We start from the raw sequence: 27,489 nt of genomic DNA on the forward strand, positions 1-27,489 counted from the left end.
CAGATTTTAAAAACTATCATCCTGTATGCTAGCAATTAATAACTGGAAAACAAAATTAAACAAAAATACCCTTCACAGTAGCATCCAGAAAACCTGAAATACTTAGGGATAAATTTAACAAAATACGTGCAAGACCCATTCACCGATGACCACAAAACATTACTGAACTGCTCTTAACGTTCAAATACTACTTGCGTGATTGCAAATAAAGTCTTCAGCCTAGCATTCAAAACAGGTGAAAATGTGACCCTCATCTACCTCTCCAGACCCTTTCTCCCGTTCTCCTTTTCATTCTGGTTATTTTGCATACTACAAATATGCCCCTCTGCTGAAGAGAATGGTGGCTCTCTCTGCATGAAATCCATGTAGTCAATCAATTGGTCTCTATCTCTAAACCACCCCTACCTCAACTATCCCTGGCTGTTAGAATCCCATCTCAAACTACTTCTCCAAGAAACTTTCTTTAATCCTCTAACTGAATATGATCTTCTTTTCCTCTCAGATGCTTCCCCTGCTCCCAAAAGCACTACGCTGGTATCTTACGGCATTTATCATATTCTGGATTGAACTGCTGCTCTATCTTTGTACTTCCAGACTGTAAACTCCTTGATGACAGGAACTGTGTCTGATATAACTACCCAGAAAATACCTAGTTCTTTACACAGAGCACACCTGTAAGTATTTGTTGAAGCAAGCATTTGAAAGATGGAATTGAAACCAAGCTCTCTTAGTAATACAACCTCAGGAATACCAAAATGCATCACTGTCACAATAGAATTAATGATGTCCTGACTGTCCCGGGGACTGAACCAGGTATTTAGCCATGGGGTGACTTTCCTCTCACTCAGTTCCGAGGAATGTGAGCTCAGTTTGTCTTCTGTTAGTCGGACCAATAGCAAGATCAAGACCAAGTAAAACATCCTAGCCTAGAGGACAAAGACAGATCCTCAGTCTGAATAAACAGATCAGTGAGGGAAAAGAGGAGGGGGAAGCCGATGTCATCAGCACAAGGCAGGAAATCTATGAAGACAAAAGAGAAGCACTAAAGATTCTGTTTCTGAAAAAAGGATAAAAAGCGACCTGAACGTCACATCTTGGGGGGCTGTGTTGCTGTAGTATACGGAAGTCTCTAGGATACCTGTGCCTCTGCCACTCTGGACACATCTGCAAGGGTAAATGGACTATTAACTGCCTCCAGACCACCCCAGGAGGCAAGCAGCATGGCCAGGTCCTGAGCAGAGGCACAGGGAGGAGCTAACAGGCTCTGTCCCCGAGAAGGTCCCTGGAGAGGTAACTTGGCTCTCACTGCAAGTACAGAGTGGGAAGGGAATGTTACTGTACAATGGAGCTCATATACCACACTTGGCTAGAGGCAACTCGCCAGAGAAAGAAGGCTCCTTAACTGAGCCTCATTTATAATTATCGAAAAACATCACAGCTGATTAACAGCAAATGCTCTTAGTCAACATGAATCTCTGTCTTTTGACCCCAGATTGGCAAGAGCTCCGAGCTCTTTGCCTGAGTACAGCATGTCCTCTTTCAAGTCATCCTGATGCCTTTTAGTCACCCTCCAGGCTCCTACAGTTGCCATAGCCTAACATGGAGCTCTACTTCACAAAGATTTACCTGTGTGCACTGATGTTTTTAAAGGAGGCTAATCTCACAGACTTGTCATAATTTAGCACTTCCACCGGTTAATTCACTCACTTTCCCCAGTTTTCTAACGTGTTGCCTATATCATCTCTTGAAATTCATAAACTGACTTTATTTATAAGCGCTAATTCCAATAAGTGAGTAGGAGGGGAAGATTAATTCACTAGAAACAAGACAAAAATCCCCATTTCACATACCTTTGAAAATCTGGGGGGAGGTTTTTACTTTTGGTTCAAATTATACTGCCACCACTTCAGACCTTGAAAAGAAAGACCCCAGAACAAGTTGTTGAAGACTGCACAGGGGAAACTTCATTGATATTAACATTCCTTTTCCAAATCAATGTGCGGAATTACCAAATGCCACTAAGCCAGAAGGATTGAGAGGGTTAAAAACTTCCACTGTTGGATTTCCATATTTGTTTTTTGCTTACGTATTCGAGTGGCAATTCCCTGATGCTCTGAAATCTCAACACCACATTCAAATTGGTTATCTTAAACGTACTTCAAAATAGTATTCAAGTGGCTAGTCCTAGAATTTACCAATTGTACAGGAATACAGTCAAAATCAAACTCTTCATCAACAGCTGAAGTCTTCGACTTGGCTTCCAAATGAAAATCAAAGCAATCATGCACTGTAGAGTTTTCTCTTTCCACATATGGAATCATGTGATTTCTCACACGGATTCTGTTGTGAGATTATCAAGAGTGTGAAACAGTAGGAATTGCTGTACTGGCAGAGCTATGGCCCTAAAGCTCAGTGGCAAATCTTTGCATCTCTCCTTTGAGCGTCCCAATTAAGATTCATCACAAAATTCACTGTCACAGAAAACTTCTTAAAGGCAAAGTATCTGGAAAACAATTTGGGATTTTCATTCCTGACCCAAGGGTTATATTTGCGAGGTAGGGTGGTGAATATATATATATATATATATAGCTTGGGAAGAAGTTCCCATAATACTGACTCACTGGCAAAATTAACATTCTCCATCTTTTAAGAGAAAAACATGGCTTCTTTGACAAACATTTTACTTTTAGAGAAGTACACATTTCAAGAATTTGTCATTTTTCAATTGCCTTAGGAACAGGTAGCTGAGAGGGAGACTTTTCACCACGTATTTTTTTTTTTTTTTAAAGCCCAACATGGGCCTTGAACTCACAATCCTGAAATCAAGACCTGAGCTGAGATTAAGCGTCAGACACCAGGCCCCCCATTCACCATATATTTGTATGTACTTTCTGGAATAAGGCATATAAATATTTTACATACTCAAAAAGCTAAATACAATTTTATAAGGAAAAAAGCTATTGATGCACTCACTATTAGGAAATAAAATGAAAATGTCCTAGATAATAAAAGACGGTAAAGAGGATTGGAACCAAGAAGTGAGTCACCTAGTTAGTTAATCCGCCACCCTCTCTAGTTCCCAAGATATTTGTTAACTCAAACTGTTAGTTGTTTTATTTTAGTTGTTTTATTTTCATTTAAACATGAGGGTGAGGGAGTGGTAATCTATTCTCCAAAAAGAAAAAAAAAGAGGGTCCTCTCCAGCAAGACCTTTATTCTTGACACTGCTCAAATCCCATTAACACTAATCAGCACAGTGATTAAGCACATTGTGGTTAAGTACTCTAGTTGATAACTACTCCTTTGGAAAAAAGGTTCCCATAGCGACAGGTAAAGGCTATCATCAAATTCAGCTTTTGAGACTTGGTGTCACAGATCAGAGTTAAGATTGTTTTAGTATTAATCTGGAGGCTTGCTTTTTTAACTTCACTTGACTTCGTTCATTCAAAAGACCCTCAGGAGAGTCCCTCTATAAACCAGCACAGTACCAACATCAGGGACCAGGAGAGGTAGGAGAAGGACCTCAAAGATAAAATATGATTCCCACCGCCAAGAATTACAAACTGCTATGGAAAGCAGCCACTGAAAGAACGAAAGACTTTATGATAATAATGCTACCCCTAAATCTATAACCAAGCCTTGTCCTTACCACCATGGATGGTCAGTTTCTAGTCTAGTTTCACTTTCCCATCTTCAAACTGCAGCACAGCTGGGTTTCCAGCTGGCTGGGGAAGAAAAGATTCTTTAAATAAACAGCATTTTAAAAATATGCAGTCACTTTTGCTTTACCAAATTTTGTGAACCACCTTCCCCTAACATGTGAATCTGGATGCCAAATTAATTAAAAACTATTTGAAAGAATGTAAAGTGCTCCAGGAATACACCTTTTCCATCTTTAACAACAAAGAACACTATACATTGGAAGAAAACTGCAAGTCAGAAAGTTCCAAAGGAAGAATGATCTTTTTTTTTTTTTTTTTTTTTTGGTAACACATCGGCTGTGTCTATTCAACAAGGAAACAGCTTAAGAGCATACACATAGGAAAACAACAAGATAGGGTGTGATTATACCAAAATATATGCAACCATTGTTAAAAATGCAGGCCCGTTTGCAGAACAGGATGCCTTGTACAGAGTTGCTAATCTCTAAGACTTCTTTCTAACTCTTTTTCATCTCCTTTCCACAGAAGGCATAGAAAACACCTCATGCATGCAATCTTAGAAATGCAAAGATTTTACTCAACTCTTTACCACCAGAGGTAGTAATTTTGGATGAATGATACACATGAGATCTATAAAAATACCCCTCTGACACATACTGTTATTGCAGCCAGATTTCACATGCTTCAAATCGATATTCTACAGTTGCGGTGAAATTAGCCATTATGAGGACCTTCTAGAAAGGGTCCAGTATGACCCCTCACTGATGCTACTGAGACATTTGCTAACTTTTAAGCTCAGTATCACTCTATATGGTATATTATCCCAAAGTCCTGGCCCACCAAAACACACCTTTCTAGATGATCTCCCCAGGAACCGTACCTCTCTGAATCCAGACACATTCAGAGCTGGAACTGGCTAAACAAAGTAACAATTCAACCACAGTTGCTCAATATAACGGCCATGATGACAGTTTCTGAGTGCCAGTTTCCCTATTTTGCAATGGGCAGATCTGCTCCAAGGAGAAAATGTTCCCAATGACCCTGTGGCCTAGAGGGCTTTCTTTAGAGACAGAAAACAGAAAATGAATTTGTTAGTTATTTCCTGCTGAACACAAGGAAGGTGTTGTGGTTAGTTAGGATGATTTTGTTTCCTTATTTAATATACCATCACCAGTGCACGCTTTCTGCTTTCTTTAACCCCGCAGTCGGAAATAGGAAAATGTAGTCTATGCTCTTCTGCCACACGATCATCAGTTCCACAAGTTTCCTCTCGAAAATATGTCCTTTAATTTCTAATCCCCTTGTATAAAGCCCCCCTCCTGAACTGACCCAGATCTATATGTTATCAACTCAAAGCAAAAATATTTGCATTTCTGAAGTGTTTACTTCCATGCTCATTCCTGCTCCTTGACAATTTGCAGTGTGGGAGAGCCTTCTCCTTAGCACGGATTGCAGTATCTTCCGGGCACTATACTACCCATGCCATTTCAGTCATATGAGGCAATCATAAGCTCAAAGCAGACAACATTTCTGACCTCCAAATCCTTCCTGATCACACATTCAACTATTCAACTATTAAACTCTCACTAAAACGAACAAGGCATAATTGTCAGGAGGGAAGGAGTAAAGGAGGAGGAGGAAGACAGGGGATTACCTGACAATCACCATTGGGTCTCAGTGGACCAGACTAGGGATTATGTGGTGATGTGCCCCGTGCATATTCAGGAGCAACTCACCGAAAACCAAAACAGAAGCTGTCCTTGGACAAGGTTCAATAAATGTTTTTACTATCTATTTCCCACTGCACAATACAGATCCACAGCTCCCCACGGGGTCTCAGATAAAATACTTAACAATAAAAAATTAGACATTCTTAACTGGTCTCAACTTGTCATCATAAAACATTTAAGACATTAAAGAGCAGTCAACAATATTCCTCAGAACAATGTCAGAGAGAGAAACTGCTGTTACCACCAAAGTTTTTCCCTCCTTATTAAGATACTTCAAGATTCTTCTGATCAAAGTGATCACTGTTCAACATAATGCCTAGATATACTACCACCACTAAATTAAAATTTGTCTCCTGAAGGACGGCGGCGGGGGTGGGGGGGGGGGGGGTTGGTAAGAGGAGGAAAGCTTCCAAAAGTCAAAGGCATTGATCTAGAAAGATAAGGGCAGCAAAACCTCCTAGGAGCTGTTACACATTCTTTGCTTCTCAAAGCCTATCTAGAACCAATTGGTAAACTGGTAAACAAACCAACTTCGATGGCCATCCAGGACATCTGTCACAATTCAGTGATTACACAGCTCAGAGTCACACAGCAAGCACCAAATTCAGCCTTACTTGGGACAAAATGAAACCCCAATATGAATAAGCACAAGATAAGCTAACACCAAATACTCCAGTATGGGGCCGATTTGGTTTGAAATACCTTACTGAGAAGTATTGGGTGCAGGGATAAGAAACAAAAGCTCTTAAACTGATATTTCTTTGACTTTTGTCATGGGAGACCTCCACTCCCACCTACAGAGACCTACAGATTTCAGTGTTTTGTTTCCAGTCACCTGCGTTCCTGTGCAGCGCCCAAAACCATGAAGATGAGAGACGCAGTCAACACATCCTGCCAGTAAGATGTCAGAGCTTGAACTTACAGCATTCAGCAGAAATAAGTTACTCTCTTTCACTGTCATCACCATCAACAGACCTAGTGAAATCTCCCAGAAACAGCCAAGAGAGGTGTCTGCTCGATGGTCCTGGACGTTAAGAGAAAGCATGCTAACTGCTTAGCAAAGACGGGCAATCACAATGGAGAAAACACCCGAGCCACATGGAGGACGGAAAACAGTAGCATAAAAAGTCCAACTCTGTCTGCGCCAGCGGTGTGGATGAGCAGAACCCGGGGCCCAGGAGAGGAAGGAGGGGGCGGGGGCCATCATTCCCTAGGAGAACTTGTAAGCGGAGGCCTTCACAAGCTGGGAGTCTGCCCGGCTGCTCCTGCAGACCCTCTCCAGCCTGAGCAAGGCAGGCCCATGGGAGCAGAGCGGGCAAGGCCTCCGAGGGTCACTCCTGACTCACTGAGCCTCGGGCCAGCACCGCCCGGACTTCTCCGTTTTTCCTGCCGCTACTGGGCTATGATGGCAGCTTTCCAGCTCCACTTGCCATACATCAGCCGCAGATCGCTGCTGGCACAGGCCAGCGCCTTCCCCCGCCCCCCACCCCTGGCACACTTTGAGCCCGATCCTCCTTCTCCCCAACCCCAACCCCCTCACCCACCCGTGCCAGGCGCCCTGCCCAGGGGCGGCCCCACCCCCCAGCAGCCCGCCGCTGCCAGGCCTGGGCACCTGCAGCACCTCTCCGCCCCACCCCCATTCTCTACCACCTCTCCCCTCCCCCCTTTCTCTAGCAGAGGGAGGGGGCGACTCACCGCAGTCAGTGCACAGGATCTTGCCCACCTCTTTCTTGAGGTTTTTGCCGTTGGTGTCGATGGGGGCAAAGGCCGTCTTAAACACTAAGGGCTGCTCCGTGGGCTCCAGGAAAAAGATGTAGCGCTGGTTCCTTTCGAGCGGCGCACAGGAGCCCACGCTGATCACCTGCTCGCGCTGCAGACCCCCGCTCCGGAGCGGCCACTTGTCCAGCACCTTTACCAGCGCCACCCGACCCGAGGCAGGCGGCTCTCGGGTGCTGTTGGAGCTGGAGCCGCCGGCCGGGGCTAACCCCTGTACCTTGCCCTCCACCACCACGGGTGCCTTATACGCCTGGTCCTGCACCGACTTGAGGCTAGGCGAGTAGCAGGCGAGCGACACACCGAAGAGCAGCATGGAGAAGCCGGGGGCCGGGTCGCGCCTCATGCCGCCGGCGGCTGCGGCTCGAGAGCGGGCGGCGGCTCTCCGGGCTGCGGGGCTGCGGGGCTGCGGCTGTTGCGGCGGCCGCGGCTCTGGGGGCGCAGCGGGACGGGAGATGCTGCTGTTGCTGCTGCTGCTCCTGCTGCTGCTCTCGCTGCTGCTGCTGCTGCTGCTGCTGCTCTCGCTGCTGCCGCTGCTGCTGCCGCTGCTGCTGCTGCTGCTGCCGCTGCTGCTGCTGCTGTCGCTGTAGCTGCTGCACCGAGCCTTCTCCAGTGGCGGCGGCGGCAGCGCTGAGCAGCAAACCTGCCGCATCTGGCCAGGCCATTTGGGGGGCTCCGCCGCTCCGCCGCCGCCGCCTTGGGAGGGGAAACAGAGCCCGCTAGAAAACCGGAAACAGCGTAACGTTAGCGCCTCGTAGCCCTCCACCGGCAGCCCGGGGAGGCGGCCCAGCTAGGGCAGGGGGCAGGCGGCAAGCGGGCCGCGATGCGCAGCGCGGAGCCGCGCGGCGCTCCCACCCTGCGCGCCAGGACCTGGAGGAGGATGCGGAGAATAGGACGCCCGCCCACTTGCTCTCTCGCGCCCCCTCTACCCCCGGACCGAGTGAGGAGCGCGGCTTCTGCAGGGGAAGCTTGGGACTGCACTGCCTTAGCGCCCGGCTTCGGGGCCCGCAGGGAAGCGGGAGGAATCGCGCTACCTTAGCTCTTGGGATTTATGGGCAGGACAGTAGGGCAGTGTGTGACGAGAGGACGGAGTAGAGATAAGGGATTCTGGCACCGTCCTATGAAAGTGGGAGTGGGACACAGGGTGTGCCCCTGCCTTTTGGCCGTCAGCTGGAGCAGCCAGGGAGATTTCCACGCGAGGTGTGGCGGGCCAGCCCTCCGCCTCCTGGGTTGTCCCCTTCCTTGGCAGGACCCTAGAGGCCGGCCCCTAGTCGACCCCACGTGTTCGGGCCCTGCCAACACCTAGTGAGCTCTAGAGGTATGAATTGAGGTGGGGAAGGATTCCAGTCCCATCATTTTTGGAAAGAGTTAGGGCTACGTGGAGTCTTGTCTCGGCATCGAGGACACCTAAACGCCACCAGGGTGGTGGCTGGGAGTGGGTCCATTCCCAAGACTCTGGGTTTTCTGCAGCTGCTAGACAGGGCCAGGCGCTGCACAACCTCATCTTCTTTTAAAAAGCTGTTCCCTAAGGGAGGTAGGGGGCTTCTCGGGAGCCAGCTTGAGAGCCAGAGCCTGTCAGGGCCAGAGGCTGGCTGCTCCATAGGAAAAGGTTTCTTTGTAGAAGTCTGATGCTTGCAAGAGGCAGAAGGGTTTGGTCCACTGGAGCCGGCATCTGATTTAAAAAAGCAAATCCAGGATCCATTCTACTCCTATCAATAAGGATCTAGTTTTCAATACCCAGCTTATTCTTATATCCTTGAAGGATGTGGAACTCAGGAATTCTACTCAGGTCTTAGAGAATTTTACCCCTGCCTGGGCCCCGCAGGAAGCCAGCCCAGGGATGTCTGGCTTAGGCTGGGACGGCTATTCTGGAAAGGAAGGATGGAGCTAAACCTTCCCTAGCTGTCGAAGACACACCTCAAACTTAACATATCCAAAGCCAACAGTGTTGTTTCTCCCACCCCACTCCAAACTCGCTGTAGTTGTCAATAGCAGTATTTTATACTTGGCCACCTGGTCCCTTCAAATAAGTCCCGTGGTCTCCCCTTATTTTCTCTCATCCAATCAATCACCAAGTCCTTCTGCTCTACCTTTTAAAAAATCTCCAGTGTATCCTCTCCAGCCCTGCTGTGAATGCCTGAGGTCCAAGTGCTCATCATCTCTCACCTCGGCTACCACCACACTTCCTAACTAGTCTCTACACCCTTTGCCCCATCGCCCTCCTCCAGTGCTACCACCGTCAGAGTCACCCTTCTAAAGATGAAATGTAGATATGAGTTGGCCATGCCACTGCTTGGAGGAATCAAGTTCGCAGACTCTTCAGCATGACTCTTCATGGGCTCCCTCTAACTAACCAGCTCCATATGCTGGGAGCCAACCCACCACCCCAGGAATCCTCAGCACAGCATGCTGTTTCTTGCTGTGCTTCCACAGATAATGTCTCTTGTGTCCAGAAGCCTTACCTCAACCTTGTCCATCTGGGAAAACTATTCTTTCCCCAAGGCCCAGCTCAGCATTATACCTCATCTCCCCCTTCCTCACATCTACCTCCATCCCCAGAACCATACACATAACATGATGGAATTAATCCCTTCCTCTTTCGTGTAACCATGGGCCTCATACATATTACTGGATGGCACCGACCTATACTAAAAGCAGCTGTTAGTGGGTTTGCATTAGACCAGGCACCTTAATGGCAGGGACTATGTCCTATTAGTCTCTGGAGCACTATAACACAGTGGCTGGCATAGAACAGAGATCAGCAAATCTTCAGTGAAGAAAGGAGGGAAGGAAGAAAACGATCTAAAGTCAGCTCTCTTAAGAGAGCCAGTCTTGTTGGCCCCTTCAACGTTCCCCTTTATATTTTTGTAGATCACGATCTCCCATGTCACAGAACGTCACTGTAAGGAATATTGCTAACTTCACTCTCCTGTTTCTCAGTGGACCACCCAGTCCCAGGGAGGAAAAGGAACTTACTCAAGATCACACACAGCCAGGACTGTACTGAGACCTCGGTTCCGGAGACCAGAGTGGTAAAGAACTTGTGCTCTGTGGTCAAGCAGAGCTGGGTTTCAAATCAGTTTTGTAATTCACAAACTTTGGGATGAGCCCATTTTTCTCTCTAGGACTTCGTTTCCTCATATGTATAATGGAGATCATCATAGGGTTTACCCCATAAAGTTGTTTCATTGCTCGTTATATACTAATATCCAGTTGAATGGCTCCTCTGTGCCAAACACTGAGGCACACTACAGGCCACTGGATATACTGCAGGGAACCAAACTGACACTGTCCCTGCTCTTAAAGCCTGTACTGTTGGGAAAAGCAACAGTAAACAAATAGACAGATAGGTAACTAATTGCTTATAGAGGCTCGTCTCCTGAAGGAAATCAATAGGATGAAATGATAGGGAATAATGGAAAGGGGAGAGGGCAGGTAAACTTGGATGCTAGAAAGCTTCTCTGAGGAGATAACACTTAAGCTGAGAGAAGGATTTGAAGGATGTGGATTATATGCGATAATAAGTGTAAAGTGCTTAGAACAATGCCTGATACAGAGTACGGGCCAAAATTAATGTTGAATATTACTGTTAACTTTCTTATACCAGTGGTTCCCAACTTAGAGCTGAGAATCTCTAAGTGCTGTGTAGTTAATGTACACTTGAACTTTCTGTATATTAACAGATACAATTCAACTTTTCAATAGTAGATGCCACCATGATGAACAAAAACACACATCCTCTTTCCTTTTTTCACAGACCCATTTTAAAGTATAACAAGATAGGGAGCGCCTGGGTAACTCAATCAGTTGAACGTCTGGCTTTGGCTCAGGTCATGATCTCATGGTTCTTGAGTTCGAGCCCCATGTCAGGCTCTGTGCTCACAGCTCAGAGCCTAGAGCCTGCTTCAGATTCTGTGTCTCCCTCTCTCTTCTCCCCTCACCTGCTTGTGCTCTGTCTCTCTCTCTCAAAAATAAACAAATGTTAAAAATAATTTAAAGTATAACAAGACATTGTTAGGTATGAAGAACAGTGGAAAGAAATCCTATCATTTCGTCTTGTTTTAAAGGATAAATATGTAAGTATTTATAAAGCATAGATTACCTTTGAAAGGACACAGCAGAAACTGAAACAACAGTGGGCTCTGGGAAGGGCACTGAGTGACTGAGGAGCGAGTGAAAGTACTATACCCTTTTGTACTGTGTGAATGTTATATCAGGCTCGTATACTACCTGTTTGAAAAAAAATGTTTCAGAGGATCCTCTAACTTCATACTGTTTCTAATTGTTATCATGTATGTTCTTAATCAAAAGCTACTTCCGGGGCACCTGGGTGGCCCAGTCGGTTAAGCACCTGACTTCGGCCCAGGTCATGATCTTGCAGTTTGTGAGTTCAAGCCCTGCATCGGGCTCTGTGCTGACAGCTCAGAGCCTGGAACCTGCTTTGGATTCTGTGTCTCCATCCTTCTCTTCCCCTTCCCTGCTTGCATGCTCTCTCTCAAAAATATATAAACATTGGGGCGCCTGGGTGGCGCAGTCGGTTAAGTGTCCGACTTCAGCCAGGTCACGATCTCGCGGTCCGTGAGTTCGAGCCCCGCGTCAGGCTCTGGGCTGATGGCTCAGAGCCTGGAGCCTGTTTCCGATTCTGTGTCTCCCTCTCTCTCTGTCCCTCCCCCGTTCATGCTCTGTCTCTCTCTGTCCCAAAAATAAATAAAAAACATTGAAAAAAAAATTAAAAAAAAAATAAACATTAAAAAAATTTTTTTAAAAAGCTACTTCAAATAGATTTTCATTGTATGGGATTCCTTGAAATTATTTTTTAGCCTTAAGATGAAAGTCTGATGCTAAAAAGGGTTGGGAATTATTGCATTATAATTTTACCCTCTTCAGAACAAAAGGAAAGTTTTGAAATCCCAGCAGACTACTAGAATTCCTGTGGCCACAGAAAGTGGGGCCGTAGGCAGAGACTTCTAAGGGGAAGAGAAGTACCTGTCCAGGTTTCCTGTCCAGCTTCCAGAATTAGCCTCAAGCCTTTAGTATAGAAAAAGAGGGTGTCTGGTTTCCTAGAAGGACACACCCAATTGGCTCTTTCCTGGCGATCAAAGTGAATTAGTGTGCATGTTTTAGAAAATAAATCTTGATTGGGCACCTGGGTGGCTCAATCGGTTGAGCATCCAACTCTTGATTTTGGCTCAAGTCATGATCTCGCTGTTCCTGAGTTCAAGCCCGGCGTCAGTCTCTGTGCTGGCAGCATGGAGCCTGCTTGGGATTCTCAATCTCAAGCTCTCTCTGCCCCTCCCCTGCTTTCTCTCTGTCTCTCTCTCTCTTTAAAAATGGATAAACATTTTAAAAGTTTAATAGACAAAAAAGAAAATAAATCTTGATATTCTGAACCTGCTAACTAGTCATAATTCAACAACTGATCATAAAAATAATAATAGGCCATTTATTAATGGTCTATCGTATGTCAGGAGCTTCGTGTTTATATTTCCATACCTCAACAGTTTTGCATTTTACAAGCTGAAGAGACTTGTAGAGGATTAATAACTTGCCCAAATGACAGAGTTAGGATTCCCATTCAGGTTCGTCGTTGCCCAAATGCTTGCTTTGTGCACACCACTGCCACATGTCTCTGCCTCACCCTGTTGTCATCGGAGAGGTCCCTAACCTCTCCCAGATACTTCTATCAGTGGCAGACTATCTGAAATGTATACCACTGGAGAGCAAGGGGTGGAGGCAACATTTTACAAACAGAGGAGGAAAATTGAGACATTGCGAGAATTGATGTGACTTTCCCAAGATCACAAAGTCTACTAATAGGGCCAAGATTTATCACAAACTCAAAGCTCACACTTTTGGGAGGTTTTTCGTTTGTTTTATTTTTTTCTCCTTATTTTTATTTTTTCAGCTTAATTGAGGTATCATGGACAAAAGTGTAATATAAAGTGCAAAAGCCAATCGTTTTCTACATAGATAGATAAAGTGTTATCTATACAGTGTTATCAACTATACTCACCCTGTGTACTTTAGATCCTAAGAGCTTATTCATTTTATAAATGAAAGTTTACACTCTTTTGCCAATCTCTCCCCCTTCCCCCACTCCCCAGCCCCTGACAACCGCCATTCTATTCTGTTTCTATAAGTCTAACTTTCATTTTATTTTATTTTATTATTTTGTTTTGTTGTGTTTTAAGATTCCACACATAAATGATACCGTGCAGTATTTGTCTTCCTGTGTCTGGCTCATTTCGCTAAGCATAATGTCCTCTAGGTTCACCTGTTTGTGGCAAATAGAATTGTTTTCTTTTTTAAGGCTGAATAATAATAATTCTATAGAGAGTGACATATCCCGTCTTTATCCACTCATTCACTGATGGACATCTGGGTTGTTTCTGTACCTTGGCTGTTGCGAACAGCACTGCCACGAACATGGGAGTGTATAGATATACCTCTTTAAGATAATTGTGTTTCCTGTGGCTCAAGCTCACGCTTTTGAACAGAACAACCCGGAGAAATAGAAAGCCAGACCTGTTGACTATACCATGGCTCCCCACCAGGTTGTGAAAAAACTGGTTCATGGTAGCAGTGGGCTGTGTCACTATATAATAATCACTGAGAATAAAAACAGAAGTAGACAGAATGGTATAGACATTCTGAATTCGAGATAGAACACCCACATGAAAAGCTTGGCTCCTTCTCCCAGATCCCTCCTACACAGGATGGGCTTCTTCCAGCTTTAGCCGATTCAGTGGCCATTTCTGGCCACTGAACCAGGTTACGCGAGTCACTACGACCAGGAGAACTGGCTCGTGGAGGAGATGTGTCTGGCTTTTATGTGGTTGCCGAGTCTTACAAATCCAGCCAAACACTGCAGGACAGTCTCGTTTTCTAAATAAAGACATTTTGTAAACTTCTTTTTTCTCCTTTTGAGATCTGTTTTCTAAATTTGGCTTCCAGAGTGACTCTCAGGTTCTGTGTGGTTAATTTCTTTTCCTCCAAGGAGTTTCAAACAGGGGACTAAACAGAAAACAGATACTGAGAATCTGAGGATATTAGCCCTGGGAAGGACTTCAGCATCAATGCAGCCCGATGTCTTCTTTTCTCAGAGGTAGACAGAGGCCACGGAGATGATTTGATTTGCTCAAGGTCACGCAGCTTAGTTAGTGGCAGAAACAGCACCCAAACCTCCACGCCTTGCCTGTTTTGTGCTGTTTTGTCCAGGGTTCAAAATCCTGGCTCCGCCCCTGCTAGAATGTGAGCAGGTCACTTCACCTTTCTAAGCCTTGGTTTCCTCCCCCGCTAATAGTGGGGTAATGATGTATCTACCTCTTAGGGGTTTTGTGAGGATTCAATGAGATAATTCATGCAAAATGCTTCACGGTATCTGGCACCGAGGAACTGGCTGAGAGTGTGAGCCATGGGCTCAGACTGTCCACATCTGAATTCCGGCGCTGTCACTTGCTTAGCCGATTTTTTGGCCGCGTTACTTAACTTCTCTGTGTCTCTGTGGCCTCAGCTGTAAAATGGGTAAAGTGATAATAGGTTCTCCCTCGTTACAGTTGTTGTGAGGCTTAAATATCATATGTAGGCTGCTTAAAACAATGCCTGGCACATGTTAGCTAGTATTAGAATAACCACTCTTCTTATTCTAAGTAGCTAGACTTTACCCCAAATTCAGTGGTTTTAAAACCACCCATTGTCCTATGTTTTGAACACATGCTAAAATTCTTAAGAGTAGAGCCTGATGTTTGTTTGTTTGCTTGCTTGTTTATTTAATTATTTATGCAAAGTCACAGCATTGATAGTCCCAGCTCCCAGTGAAGGGAGGACAGGGTTCAATAATTTATAGCCTAGGGCTGTGTCAGACGCCCAAGGGTTTCTACTCTCCAATTTGCTGGAAAGGGCAGCACCCCCTCTGTCTGAGTCCTTCCATCTGGGATAATAATACTTATTTCTTTGTAAAGTGCTTGGAGACCTTCAGATGAAAAGTGCTATGTGAGCACAAATTATTATCTCTTTTCCAGATATCACTTTTAGATTCAAATCCAGAAGCTGCCCAAAACGGAGCACAGCAGAGGTATAATCTGGACATAGATTATCAGGTTCACGTTGTCACCTTCAGATAGTACCTCCCTGCTTCACCCCATCATTACTTCTCTTTTACATGTCAGAGTGTATCTAATTGGGACTGGGGAAAAATAAGACACCCCCAAGCTGGATGTTTTTGCTGGTTAGCATTCAAAGATTTTCCTCCCTCTGTTTTCCTGATTTGTGTATTTGGAATCCTCTCCTGAGGTCAACAGGAACTCTGAGGTTGATTCAACTCTGGGGGCGTGAAGCAGAACGAGAAGAAGAAATTATTCTTATTCCCAAATCCTCAGGCTAGTGTACCTTTGAGTGTCCAATTCAACCTTGTCTCTACCTCATAATTTCCAATTCATGTGCATTCTTTTTCATTTGCTTCCTAGACACTTCCAATGTGTCCAAGGTCAGAAATGTTAAGACTTTACCTTTCCTGAATTTTCTTTCTGATTCATAAGCTTATTTATTCACTCTACCAGAAAGCACTTATTGAAAACCTACTATGCATACTGACCCAGATGCTAAAGAAATAATTGTCTTGGTTCCTTTTAGCTTGAGCTAAAATCTAGGCCGAATTAAAGTCAGGAGCTAACACTTGCCCTTGACCACCCCTCTACTCCTTCTATCCCTCCCCTCTCCCTGGGCCAATGTGCACACACTTTTCTCCTATGATGTCACCCTCCTCTTTGCTTCGCAGGCTCAATGACCCACTGTTCTCTCAGCTCCTCCAATTCTGAGGGCACAGAGAGTTTGTCGTGCAAATGAGAGGACCTCAATGTTTGCTGAACATAACAAGCTCAATTCCACTAAGGGGTTAATATCTATTAAGGCCTAATGCATTATATTCTTTAAGTTGTGGCTTAGTTTCTAAAACATCCCGCATTATTCATTCCAAAATAAAGTTATTCCCCCAAAAATGTCATTCGTTCCTTCTTTTTAAAAATCCATATTATTATGGGGCGCCTGGGTGGCGCAGTCAGTTAAGCGTCCGACTGCAGCCAGGTCACCATCTCGCGGTCCGTGAGTTCGAGCCCCGCGTCAGGCTCTGGGCTGATGGCTCAGAGCCTGGAGCCTGTTTCCGATTCTGTGTCTCCCTCTCTCTCTGCCCCTCCCCCGTTCATGCTCTGTCTCTCTCTGTCCCAAAAATAAATAAACGTTGAAAAAAAAATAAATAAAAATCCATATACTTAATATTTATTTTGCTATTTATCACTCAAAACTATTTTCAGTGCCTACTCTAGACCAAGCTTTATCCAAGATGATGAGAATGCAGGTACAAGTAAGACACACAAAGTCCCTGCTCCTGAAGAGCTTACGCTTTTAAAGGGAGACAGACACTAAAAAGGAAATGACACAAAACATTTTAGCAAGAGAAAGAAAAGAGGAAGAGAGAGTGTGTGAGTATGACTAGATTGGAAGTGACCTGAACAGACTGCCACTCACAGGGATGGCCTCTCTAAGGAGGCAGGATTTGAGCTGAGATTTTTTTTTTTTTAATGTTTATTTATTTTTGAGAGAGAGAGAGAGGGAGAGAGGGAGGGACAGAGAGAGGGGGAGACACAGAGTCTGAAGCAGGCTCCAGGCTCTGAGCTGTCAGCACAGAGCCCGATGCGGGGCTCGAACCCACAAACCGTGAGATCATGACCTGAGCCGAAGTCGGGTGCTTAAACGACTGAGCCACCCAGGTGCTCCTGAGCTGAGATCTTAAGGAGGAAGAGGAGTTGACATACAAAACTCTGGGAGCAGAGCATTTGAGGCAGAGGGGAGAGCACCATACAAAGGACCTGAGGCAACGACAAACTTGACAAGATCAGAGTGGGGAAGGAAGGCCAGTGAGACTGGAAATTGTTATAATTTTTTTAATGTTTATTTATTTTGAGAGAGAGAGCGCATGTGCACACAAGTTTGGGAGGGGAGAGAGAGAGTGAGAGAGAGAATCCCAAGCAGGCTCCATGCTGTCAGCGCAGAGCCCCACGTGGGGTTCAATCCCATGACCCTGAGATCACGACCAGAGCCAAAATCAAGCGTCTGAGGCTCCACCGACTGAGCCACCCAGGCACCCCAGAAATTGTTATGTCAAGGGGAAAAGCGTGGCATGGAATGAGGTTAGGGAGATAAGTAGGGATCAGACTTAGGCTGAGCCTTGCATGCTATTGTAGGTGTGGATTTTATTCTACGTACAATGAGAAGTCACTGGAGGGTTTAAGTAAGAGGAATGACATCGTTTGGTTTATGTACAAAAGAGATCACTCTCAAATATGGGACAGAGACTGTAATGGTTACAAGAGTGAAAGCAAAGAGAGCATTTAGGAAGCTGTTAGAGTAGTGTGGGTAGGAGGTGACAGTGGCTTAGACTGGGGTAGTGGCAGAAGAGATGAAAAATGGGTGGAATTCAAAATGTAATTTGAAGGTGGAACCAACAAGGCTTGCTGGAAGATTGGGTGAAGTGAGTACAGAAAATAAAGTGATCGAGGATGACTCAAATTTTGGCTTGAGTAACTGGACAGATCGGGATAGGAAACTTAGCAAGTAACATAATGGGGCTGGAAGAAAAAAGAAAATTCTAGTTTTGACATGGTAACAGTGAGACACCTGTTAGATGTTTAAATGGAAGTTCAAGAACCAGCTGGATAGTTAAGTCTGGACTTGAAACGAGAGGTCAGAGTTAGAGGTCTAAATTTGGGCATCCACATAGAGATGTTATGTAAAGCTATAGAATGGGATAAAAAGAGGAAATCAGAAATTTGATTGGGAAAAGATCTAGAACTACCCTGTCCAATAGAAATATATGTGAGGGACGCCCAGGTGGCTCAGTTGGTTAAGCCTCTGACTCTTGATTTCAGCTCAGGTCATGATCTCATGATTCATGAGATAGAGCCCCACATGGGCTCTGTGCTGACAGTGTGGAAACTGCTTGGGATTCTCTCTCTCCCTGTCTCTCTGCCCCTCCCCTGCTTGCACATGCTATCTCTCTCTCAAAATAATAAACTAAATATATATATGTGAAACACCATGTAATTTTGAATTTTATTTTTTAAATTTATTTTAATGTTTATTTTTAAGAGAGAGAGAGAGAGACAGAGCACAAGCAGGGGAGGGGCAGAGAGAGAGGGAGACACAGAATCTGAAGCAGGCTCCAGGCTCCGAGCTGTCAGCACAGAGCCCAATGCGGGGCTCGAACTCACAAACTATGAGATCATGACCTGAGCCGAAGTTGGATGCTCAACCAGCTGAGCTACCCAGGCGCCCCTGTCATTTTAAATTTTCTAATAGCCTTATTTAAAAGGTAAAAAGAAACAGATGAAATGAATTTTAATAACTAAAAATGTCCAAAATAGTATTTCAGTATATACTCACAGACAATTTTAATGAGATATTTTGTATTCTTTTTGTTTCCACACTAAGTCTTTGAAATTCAGAGTGCATTTTATCCTTACGGCAAATCTTATTTCACACTAGCTACAGGTGGGCGGCACAAGTCTAGATCTTAGCCTGGCTCAACCCAACATTTAGAGATTGAATAGAAGAGGAGGAGTCAGAAAAGGAGACTGGGGGAATGGTGCCATGGAAGCCAAGAGAAGAAAGTATTTTCAAGAGAGACTGGTCAACTGTGTCCAATGTTTATAAGAGGCTGAGGATGAGAAAGAGTGATAGAATTCGCCAACATGGAATTCACTCATGACCTTGACTCGAGTTTTTTCAGTGGAGTGATGGTTTCCTGGAGGGAAGCCAGGATGGAGTCAGTGAAAGGTAAGGAAGCAGTGACAGCCAGTATAAACAACATTTTCAAAAAGTTTTGCTGTGCAGACAAGCAGAGAAACGAAGCACCAGTTGGAGGGGGATGTGGATTCAGGGGAATGTTTTTACCAACACAGGAGATGCTAGAGGATGCTTGCACCTGATGGGCATTTTCCAATAAGAAGAAAAGAAATTGTTGTGGGTGAAAGGGCATAACCGAAGAGGGAAATCATTGAGAAGAAAAGAGAGGATGGGCGTCAGAGCACAGAGAGGGGGGGCTGCTCTTTCACAGGAAAAGTGATCGTTCTATTGTAACCGGAATGAATGGGAAAGTAGATACAGTGTCAGAGCAGAGATACAGATTAGTTTATAGATTTGGGTGCCAGAAACCTTCATTTTAACATAAAGCAAAACACAACAACACCGCCAACAAAAGATACATATTTGAGAAATGCAAGCCAGCGAGACAAAGGGAGCATGCCTGTGGAAGGGGAAAGATGGAAAACAGTACTCGTCTTTCTTTCTCTGTTTAAAAATATCAATCTGATTAATAAAGAGAAGACTATGCTTTTTCAGGGTCTGGGATGTTGGTGTCTACCCTGCAAGGTACGCCTTTCTCTGGATCGAGTTACCTATGAAACCCATATAGTAATCACAAGGTTGCTAGTTGATCAGTCCCAGGGCAATAAATAACCTTGAGGTCATTTCATGGAGCTGTAAAAAACCCTGATAAGCTATCTCTGATACATATAACAGGGTACACACGTCTGTCACATTCAGAGTCTCTCTCCCCTGAACAATGTTGGAAACAGTAATAAAATCTCACAACCCAATCTGTGGGACAATCCACCTGAAGCCTTTTTAATCCTACATCTCTTTGAAAGTCCAGGCTTCTTCCATGCCTTTACAATTTGAACGATCACCACGGGTGAAACATATCGAGCAGGATACCAACCAGGAAATAATATTCTACTTGAAATAGTTGACTTCAAATAATTTACTAAAGGGGCTATTTACAAGGCTGTGGGCAGATTTAAAAGAAACAACAGGTAGGTAGAGGCACCCAGGACTGCCAGGAGTTTGTTAAAACCTTCCCTTCCCTAGACATTCAGGGGCAAGGTGAGGAAGGGGTTACAGGGTCTCAGTGAGACTGGAGCAGTGTCGGAGGTGTTGTCAGCAGCTACTACAAGACCATGGCACCATGGGTGCCTGGGTGGCTTGGTCGATTAAGCTTCTGACTTCAGCTCGGGTCATGATCTTGAGGTTTTGAGTTCTAGTCCTGCATCGGGCTCTGTGCTGACAGCTCAGAGCCTGGAGCCTGCTTTGGAGTCTGTGTCTTCCTCTTTCTCTGCCCCTCCCTCTCTCTCTTTCTCTCTCTCTCTCTCAAAAATAAACTAACGTAAAAAAAAGGGGGAAAGGAGGGAGAAGAAATCCCCAATCGCTTCACTTCTTCCTACCCCCATGACAAGCTTCTGCTGAACCCACTGGAAGCCAGAGGTGATATCCAAGAGAGGATGGGGCTCCAGGGTTCAGAACAGGGCTGGGCAGGGTGGAGAGTGAATCTGGGTTTTGGGGGAGGGGGCACACAATGGATAATTAGCACAGGAAGATGAGATATCCTTACATGAAACAATTAAAGAGACAACTAAATAGGAAGATCTGTGGAGCACTTCATATGGGATAGAGGTGAGGGGAGGAGAGGAGGGAAAGCTAAACAAAACTAGAATTCACAATCAGGTTATAGTAACTCTTAGGGGTTTTCACTGATCTTTCTAACTAGAACAGAGTTTTGGAGGAGTAGGGGTTCACTATTTTGTGCTTTGTTTTAGTAAAGAAAAGGTGTAGGTGCACCTGGGTGGCTCAGTCGGTTAAGCGTCTGACTTGGGCTCAGGTCATGATCTCACGGTCCGTGGGTTCGAGCTCCCACATCGGGCTCTGTGCTGACAGCTTGGAGCCTGGAGCCTGCTGTGGATTCTGTGTCTCCCTCTCTCTTCCCCTCCCCTGCTTGTGCTCTGTCTCTCTCGCTCTCAAAAATAAATTAACAAAAAATTAAAACAAATAAAAGAGAAGGTGTTATTTCTCCTTTATTACGTACCAGGAAAAAAAAAATCCTAAAAGTAAAAATATTTGTTTGACTTCTTAGAAAAGGAGTCCTGTGCAGATTTTCATATCCTATTATCCTGGGTTCTACCACCCCCCACCTCCTTCCACCTGCACCACTGGAAAGAGGCCTAAACCTCCAGGAGACACTGGCTTACTGAGGCTTAAATTTAGACAAAAGCTTGATGTAGACATTTGAGGTCACTAAGCTTCTGTCACCATATGGACACAATCAAACAGAAAGCAATACAGCATTGTGGTTAAGAAGATAGGCTCTGAAGTCAGATTGCTTGGATTTAAATGCTTGCTCTACTATTTACTAGCTGTATGACCTTGGTAAGTGACTCCTCCTTTCCTCCGTGCCATCTGTAAATGGGGATAATAATAGTACTTATTCCGCAGGGTCATCTTATGAGGATTATATAAGACATTTCCTGTAAAGTACTTTGGATATTGTCTGGCACATAGTGAATGCTGAAGAAGAGTCTTATTATTAATAAAGCCAATTTTCTGATCCCAACGTGTTCTGTAGCCAACTCTAATTCTCGTTAATAACCTGGCCTTGGTCTCCTGTCCACATCTTTAGATCCTTCTCCAGAAACCTCTCTCTCTCTCTCTCTCTCTCTCTCTCTCTCTCTCTCACACACACACACACACACATAGTAGATAGTGGAGGCCTCATTTATACCAAAGGTAAATTCATTCATGTAGTAATTTATTTTCTGAACATCCATTATGTCCCAAATACTGGACTAGGTGCCAAGCATAACATAAAAGTGAGAAAAAACAAACTTAGCCCTTGCCCTTAGGAACTTGTGATCCAATGAGGGAGAGAGACATTAATTAAATTACTACAAAACAAACAAACAAAAAACCCTAGGCTAGGGCAATGTCCTCCAGTGAATTATGACATTGCAGCCCAGTTTTACCAGAGTCTAGAGGAAAGGAGGTGACCGGAATTTTATGAACTATGAGAGAGACACCAGGCTGTCCTGTCCAATATGGTAGCCACTACCCATATGTGGCTATTTAAAAATTGTATGTAAGCAATTAAAACTAGGTAAAATTTGGGGCACCTGGGTGGCTCAGTCGGTTAAGCGTCCAACTTCGGGTCAGGTCATGATCTCATGGTCCGTGGGTTCAAGCCCCGCATCGGGCTCTGTGCTGACAGCTCAGAACCTGGAGCCTGTTTCGGATTCTGTGTCTCCCTCTCTCTGACCCTCCCCCGTTCATGCTCTGTCTCTCTCTGTCTCAAAAATAAATACACGTTAAAAAGAAAAAAAAACTAGGTAAAATTTAAATTCTGCCCCTCATTCACACCAGCCACATTGCAAGTGCTCAATCACCATACATCACTAGAGGTTATTATATTAAACAGTGAAAACATAGAAGATTTCCATCGTTGTAGACAGTTTTTAGAACGTTTAGTGTATTTGAGGCCCTGCAGGTGGCCTCAAATATGAAAGAAATTCCTGTGGCTCAGAAAGGGGATTTTGCAGGCAAAGGTAGGGAAAGTGCAGGGTGGCTAGGTGGCTCAGTCAGTTGAGCCTCTGACTTTGGCTTCCTTTGGCTCAGGTTGTGATCTCGTGATGGGGGGTGGGGGGGGGAGAAGGGGGGGATGGGGAGGGGTTGTGAGTTTGAGTGCTGCATTGGGCTCACTGCTGTCAGCTTGTCAGTGCAGAGCCTACTTCAGATCCTCTGCTCCTCTCTCTCTCTGCCCCTCCCCCGCGCTCGCTCTCTCTCTCTCTCTCTCTCTCTCTCTCTCTCAAAAAATAAATAAAACATTTTTTAAAAAGTGTTGGGGCGCCTGGGTGGCTCAGTCGGTTAAGCGTCCGACTTCAGCTCAGGTCACGATCTCGAGGTCCGTGAGTTCGAGCCCCGCGTCAGGCTCTGGGCTGATGGCTCAGAGCCTGGAGCCTGTTTCAGATTCTGTGTCTCCCTCTCTCTCTGCCCCTCCCCCGTTCATGCTCTGTCTCTCTCTGTCTCAAAAATAAATAAACGTTTAAAAAAAATTTTTTTTAAGTAGGAAAAGTGCTATAAAATACAGAAACTTGAAGAGATAAAGCTTTCCAACTTGGAACCCTGATTTCCAGTAGACATAAGGGTACTGTGTAATAAAATGTTTATAGTATCACATGGAATGTCTCTGCTACCAACCACTTCCTCACCAAAATGGTATTTTTTTCAGTGGAAATTTATATTCAGCTTCAGGTATTTTTTAGTTTGTAATTTTGTGATATAAGTCCTGGGGAAAACAAAACGCCTTAAAAATTTTTTTTTAATTTAGTTATTTTTGAGAGAGAGAGACACAGAGTGAGAGCAGGAGAGGGGCAGAGAGAGAGGGAAACACAGAATCCAAAGCAGGCTCCAGGCTCTGAGCTGTCAGCACAGAGACCAACGTGGGGCTCCAACTCAGAACCTCAAGATCATAACCTGAGTTGAAGTCGGATGCGCAACTGACTGAGCCACCCAGGCGCCCCAGAACGCCTTTTAAAATGAATTATAATGCTTACATTTCAGCTGCTTATTAAAATGAAAAACTATAGGGGACAAGTGGCTCTGCCCAGAAGCTACATTTTTTTTTTTTGTATTTATGAACATATCTTTTTCATGAACATACAACTTTTTCAGCTTTCCTTCTCACCGTTCTCTCAGGCACACAAAGGTTGAGTATAACTGACCGTGTTTCTATCCATGGACTCAGAGGCAAGAGCTCTCCATTTCCCCTGTGTACAATCATTCTTTCAATGCTCCCCTTTCTTTTGTATATGAAAAGTCACACAAAAAAAATGCCGTAACTAGTTGGGGGGAAATGGGACTTTAAAACTTTGCATTAGGGATAAATCTGCCATGTGCACAGAAAACTAAGAGGAATCTTGGTCACAGGTGGAAGGTTTTTTTTTAACGTTTTATTTATTTTTGAGACAGGAACAGGGGAGGGTCAGAGAGAGGGTGGCACAGAATCTGAAACAGGCTCCAGGCTCTGAGCTGTCAGCAGAGAGCCCGACACGGGGCTCGAACTCATGGACCGCAAGATCATGACCTGAGCCGGTCAGCCGCCGAACCAACTGAGCCATCCAGGCGCCCCTCAGGTGGCAGTTTTTTGCCTGGAAAAAGAAATGCAAATCACCAAAGGAGTAATGAAGTTTTGTTTACATCCTGGATCTACGAAAAATCACAGTTGTTGTTGTTGCTATTGTTGAGAATTCTTATCAGATGGTTTTAAATGGCAAGACAAAACATGGATATCATTCTTCCCAGGTATAGATTTTATGGGTAGGTTTTAAACGGTGGCCCCCAAAGCTGAAACTACCCCAATATTGAATCCCTTTCCAAACTAGCCAAGCAGTTAGACAGGTAAGAAGTCCTTCTCCCTTGAGACCACCATGCTGTGAGGAAGCCCAAGCAACTGTGTGGCAAGGCCCAAGTGTAGGAAGAGCAGGGCCCCTGACTGACAGCCCCAGCTAGCACCCAGGACCAACTGCTGGCCATGAGAGTGAGGCCATTGGGACATTCTGCCTTCCCCAGCACCTCAGCCAACACCACAGGAAGCAGAAGAACCACCTAGTCAATTCACAGAATGGTGAGAAATAATAAATTGTGGTTTTAAGCCCCTAAGTTTGGAAGTAGCTTGTTAAAAGGCAAGAAATACTGAAACAGTATCTTAGGCAAGACTCTCTAGAGACTATGTAGCTTACCTTCTTTATGCACTTTGTAGGTAACATTTTATTTTGATGACCTCAACTGTGTTGTGGTAGGAGAAAAAATGACAGGCATTCCCCCTTCTTCCCACTACCGAATATACCAACCTTTCCATACCTGGACTCACTCTCTCCCTTTCCTCTCTCACACTGGAACAATTGTTTACCTGTTCCTATCAAAAGCCAACACTGCCAGTATGTTCCAGATCCCCTCCTTCCTTGCCTTTTGAAGGACTTCGCTTAATTATGTTTTCCTTCTGCTACATCATCAATTTTTCCCTTTTACCTCATTGCCATTTGTCTACTGATAAAGGGAATAATAATATCATCTATTTTCTTAAAAAGCTTCTTTGGCTCTGTATTCCCTTCCCCCAACGTCCACTCTTCTTGTTTCCATTCATAACCAAACTTCATGAATCAGCTGTCTGTGGGACTTATTTCCGCTTTTCATTCCCACAACCCACTCCCACAGGGGTTCTATCCACACCATTTCACTTAAGGTCTCCTCTCTGGCTCTTCCTCCTCTGATCAAACTCAAATTGGTATTCCTCAGGCATCAGTACAGAGGATGAATTAACTCTAGAAACACATCACAAAGGAAGTGATGAGGAGGAGGGTTTTTCTGAAGGATAGATGGGAACTCACCGGGAGGACAAAGAGAAAAATTTATCAGGCAAGGACCACCACAAAGTGCCATTCCTAAAGGGGTGGCTGTCCCTGATAAATCACACTGTGTGTCCTCCTCCCCCAAAGTTTTTACGGGTAATGTCACCTTTGAAGAAATAGCAACAAAAGCCTTGGACAAAAAGTAGAAACAAAACAAAAAAATTAAGTTAGATTTTTAGAAAAGGAACAAGCAGTCCAGGCAGTCTTGGTGATGGGTGGTGCGTATGTATTTGAGCTTTTATATCCTAATATCTGTATGCATATTTTTATCTATCACAAATTAGCCAACATTGAGGTTATGATACAGCTAACTAAAAAAATTACCTACAAACAACTTTTATAGAGTGCACTCTCGCATAAAGAAAAGTGTAATAAATAAACTTTCCCATTTCTTTTTGAACAACATAGGGCTCAAATTTTAAAAACGTTGGAAACTATGTCCTCTGAGGCACCGGGATGGCTTAGTCAGTTGGGTATCTGACTCTTGATTTTGGCTCAGGTCATGATCCCAGGGTCATGGGATCAAGCCCCACATCAGGCTCGGTGCTGAATGTGCAACCTGCTTAAGATTCTCTTCCTCCCTCTCCCTCTATCCCCTACACCGCTCGTTCTCTCTCTCTCTCAAATAATAATTAAAAAAAAAAAACTATGTCTTCCACTTTCTGAATTTCTGTGTTCTCTGTGAAAGCATGTTAATTAACATGCAGCCTTTCTATGAAGACTGTAATATATACACACATACATACAAATTGTTTGGAGCCTAGGCAAAGAAAAAGAAAGAAAATTAAATCTACTACCACTTTTCTCTGGTCTAAGTTGGAATATCTGAATCAACTAATAAGCATACCATTGTTTATCTGGCTCTGTAAGATACACTTAAATGTTCAAGAATATGTAAACATAATTACCATGTATAGTCAAGTAAAAATCAGAAAATTTTACTTAGCAAGTATATGTGCACTTATGGGAAATATGAGGATTGTTAATTTAATCAACAGTTTGACCTCAAGAAATTCACAGTGTAAACTGAGGAGAGAATACTCACACATTTATGAAACAGAAATAAGACTTGAAAGTGTAAATGAAGTCCTGAGCTATGCCATAAAAACTGTATGCACTCTCCGTGTTCTGAGGACAAAAGCAATGTTAATGGGAATCATGACCTCCAGAATGCCCATGTCCTTGTTACAACTTTCTATCTCTTTTTAAAAATGTTTCCTCCTGTGTTAAAAAAAAAAAAAGAGAAAGTTTATTAGGGAAAATTTGGAAAATAGAGGAAAGAGAGAAAATAAAAACAAAATCAATTATTCATATCCCAAAGAATTAGCTCCTACGTGTTCTTTTTTAAATACGAGAGCCATTTGAAAAAAAAAAACAGTAAAATTAGACACATTCTTGATACCATGAAAAAGAATACACTCTAAGTGAATGAGAGCTTTAGTTGTAAATAAATAAATAAATACCATACACGTTCTGGAAGAAAATTTGGGTGAATTTCTCTTTACCCTCTTTGTAGGGGCAGGCTTTGTAACTATAATTTGAAACCTAGAGGCAAGAAAAACGAAAGAGTGATAAATTTAACCACATAAAAATAAAAATGTTTTGTGTGACAAAACACCATAAGCAAAATCAAAAGACAAATGACAAAATGGGATATAATGTTCACAATATGTATCACAGATAAAGGGTTAATGTTTTAAGTTTACTTCTTAAAAACTGCCTTAAAGTGGAGAAAAGTTTACCAAAAATCCCATAGAAAAATAAGCATGAGGCATGAACAGACAATTCACAAAGAAACACACAAAGATGGGTTTTAAACATACGAAATGATGTTCAACTTCGTTCATAACAAGAGAAATGTAAATTATTATTTAAAAAATTTTTTTTAATGTTTCCTTATTTTTTGAGAGACGGAGAGAGCGCGAGCATGGGGCAGGGGCAGAGAGAGAGGGAGTCACAGAATCTGAAGCAGGCTCCAGGCTCTGAGCTGTCAGCACAGAGCCCGATGCGGGGCTCAAACTCATGAACCTCGAGATCATG

At 44.0% G+C, this 27,489-nt stretch overlaps 1 protein-coding gene across 1 annotated transcript in view; it reads right to left on the reverse strand.

The window, feature by feature from the left end:
- Nucleotides 1–27,489, reverse strand: part of NRG2 (neuregulin 2) — a 243,563-nt gene that overhangs the window by 177,715 nt on the left and 38,359 nt on the right. Inside the window, exon 2 of the mRNA XM_047849740.1 lies at nucleotides 7,088–7,884. Coding sequence (XP_047705696.1) covers nucleotides 7,088–7,817 — 730 coding nt within the window. The 5' untranslated portion in view covers nucleotides 7,818–7,884. The remainder of the gene's footprint in view (nucleotides 1–7,087; nucleotides 7,885–27,489) is intronic.

The sequence above is a fragment of the Prionailurus viverrinus genome, chromosome A1 (assembly GCF_022837055.1).
Source record: "Prionailurus viverrinus isolate Anna chromosome A1, UM_Priviv_1.0, whole genome shotgun sequence".
Taxonomy (NCBI): domain Eukaryota; kingdom Metazoa; phylum Chordata; class Mammalia; order Carnivora; family Felidae; genus Prionailurus; species Prionailurus viverrinus.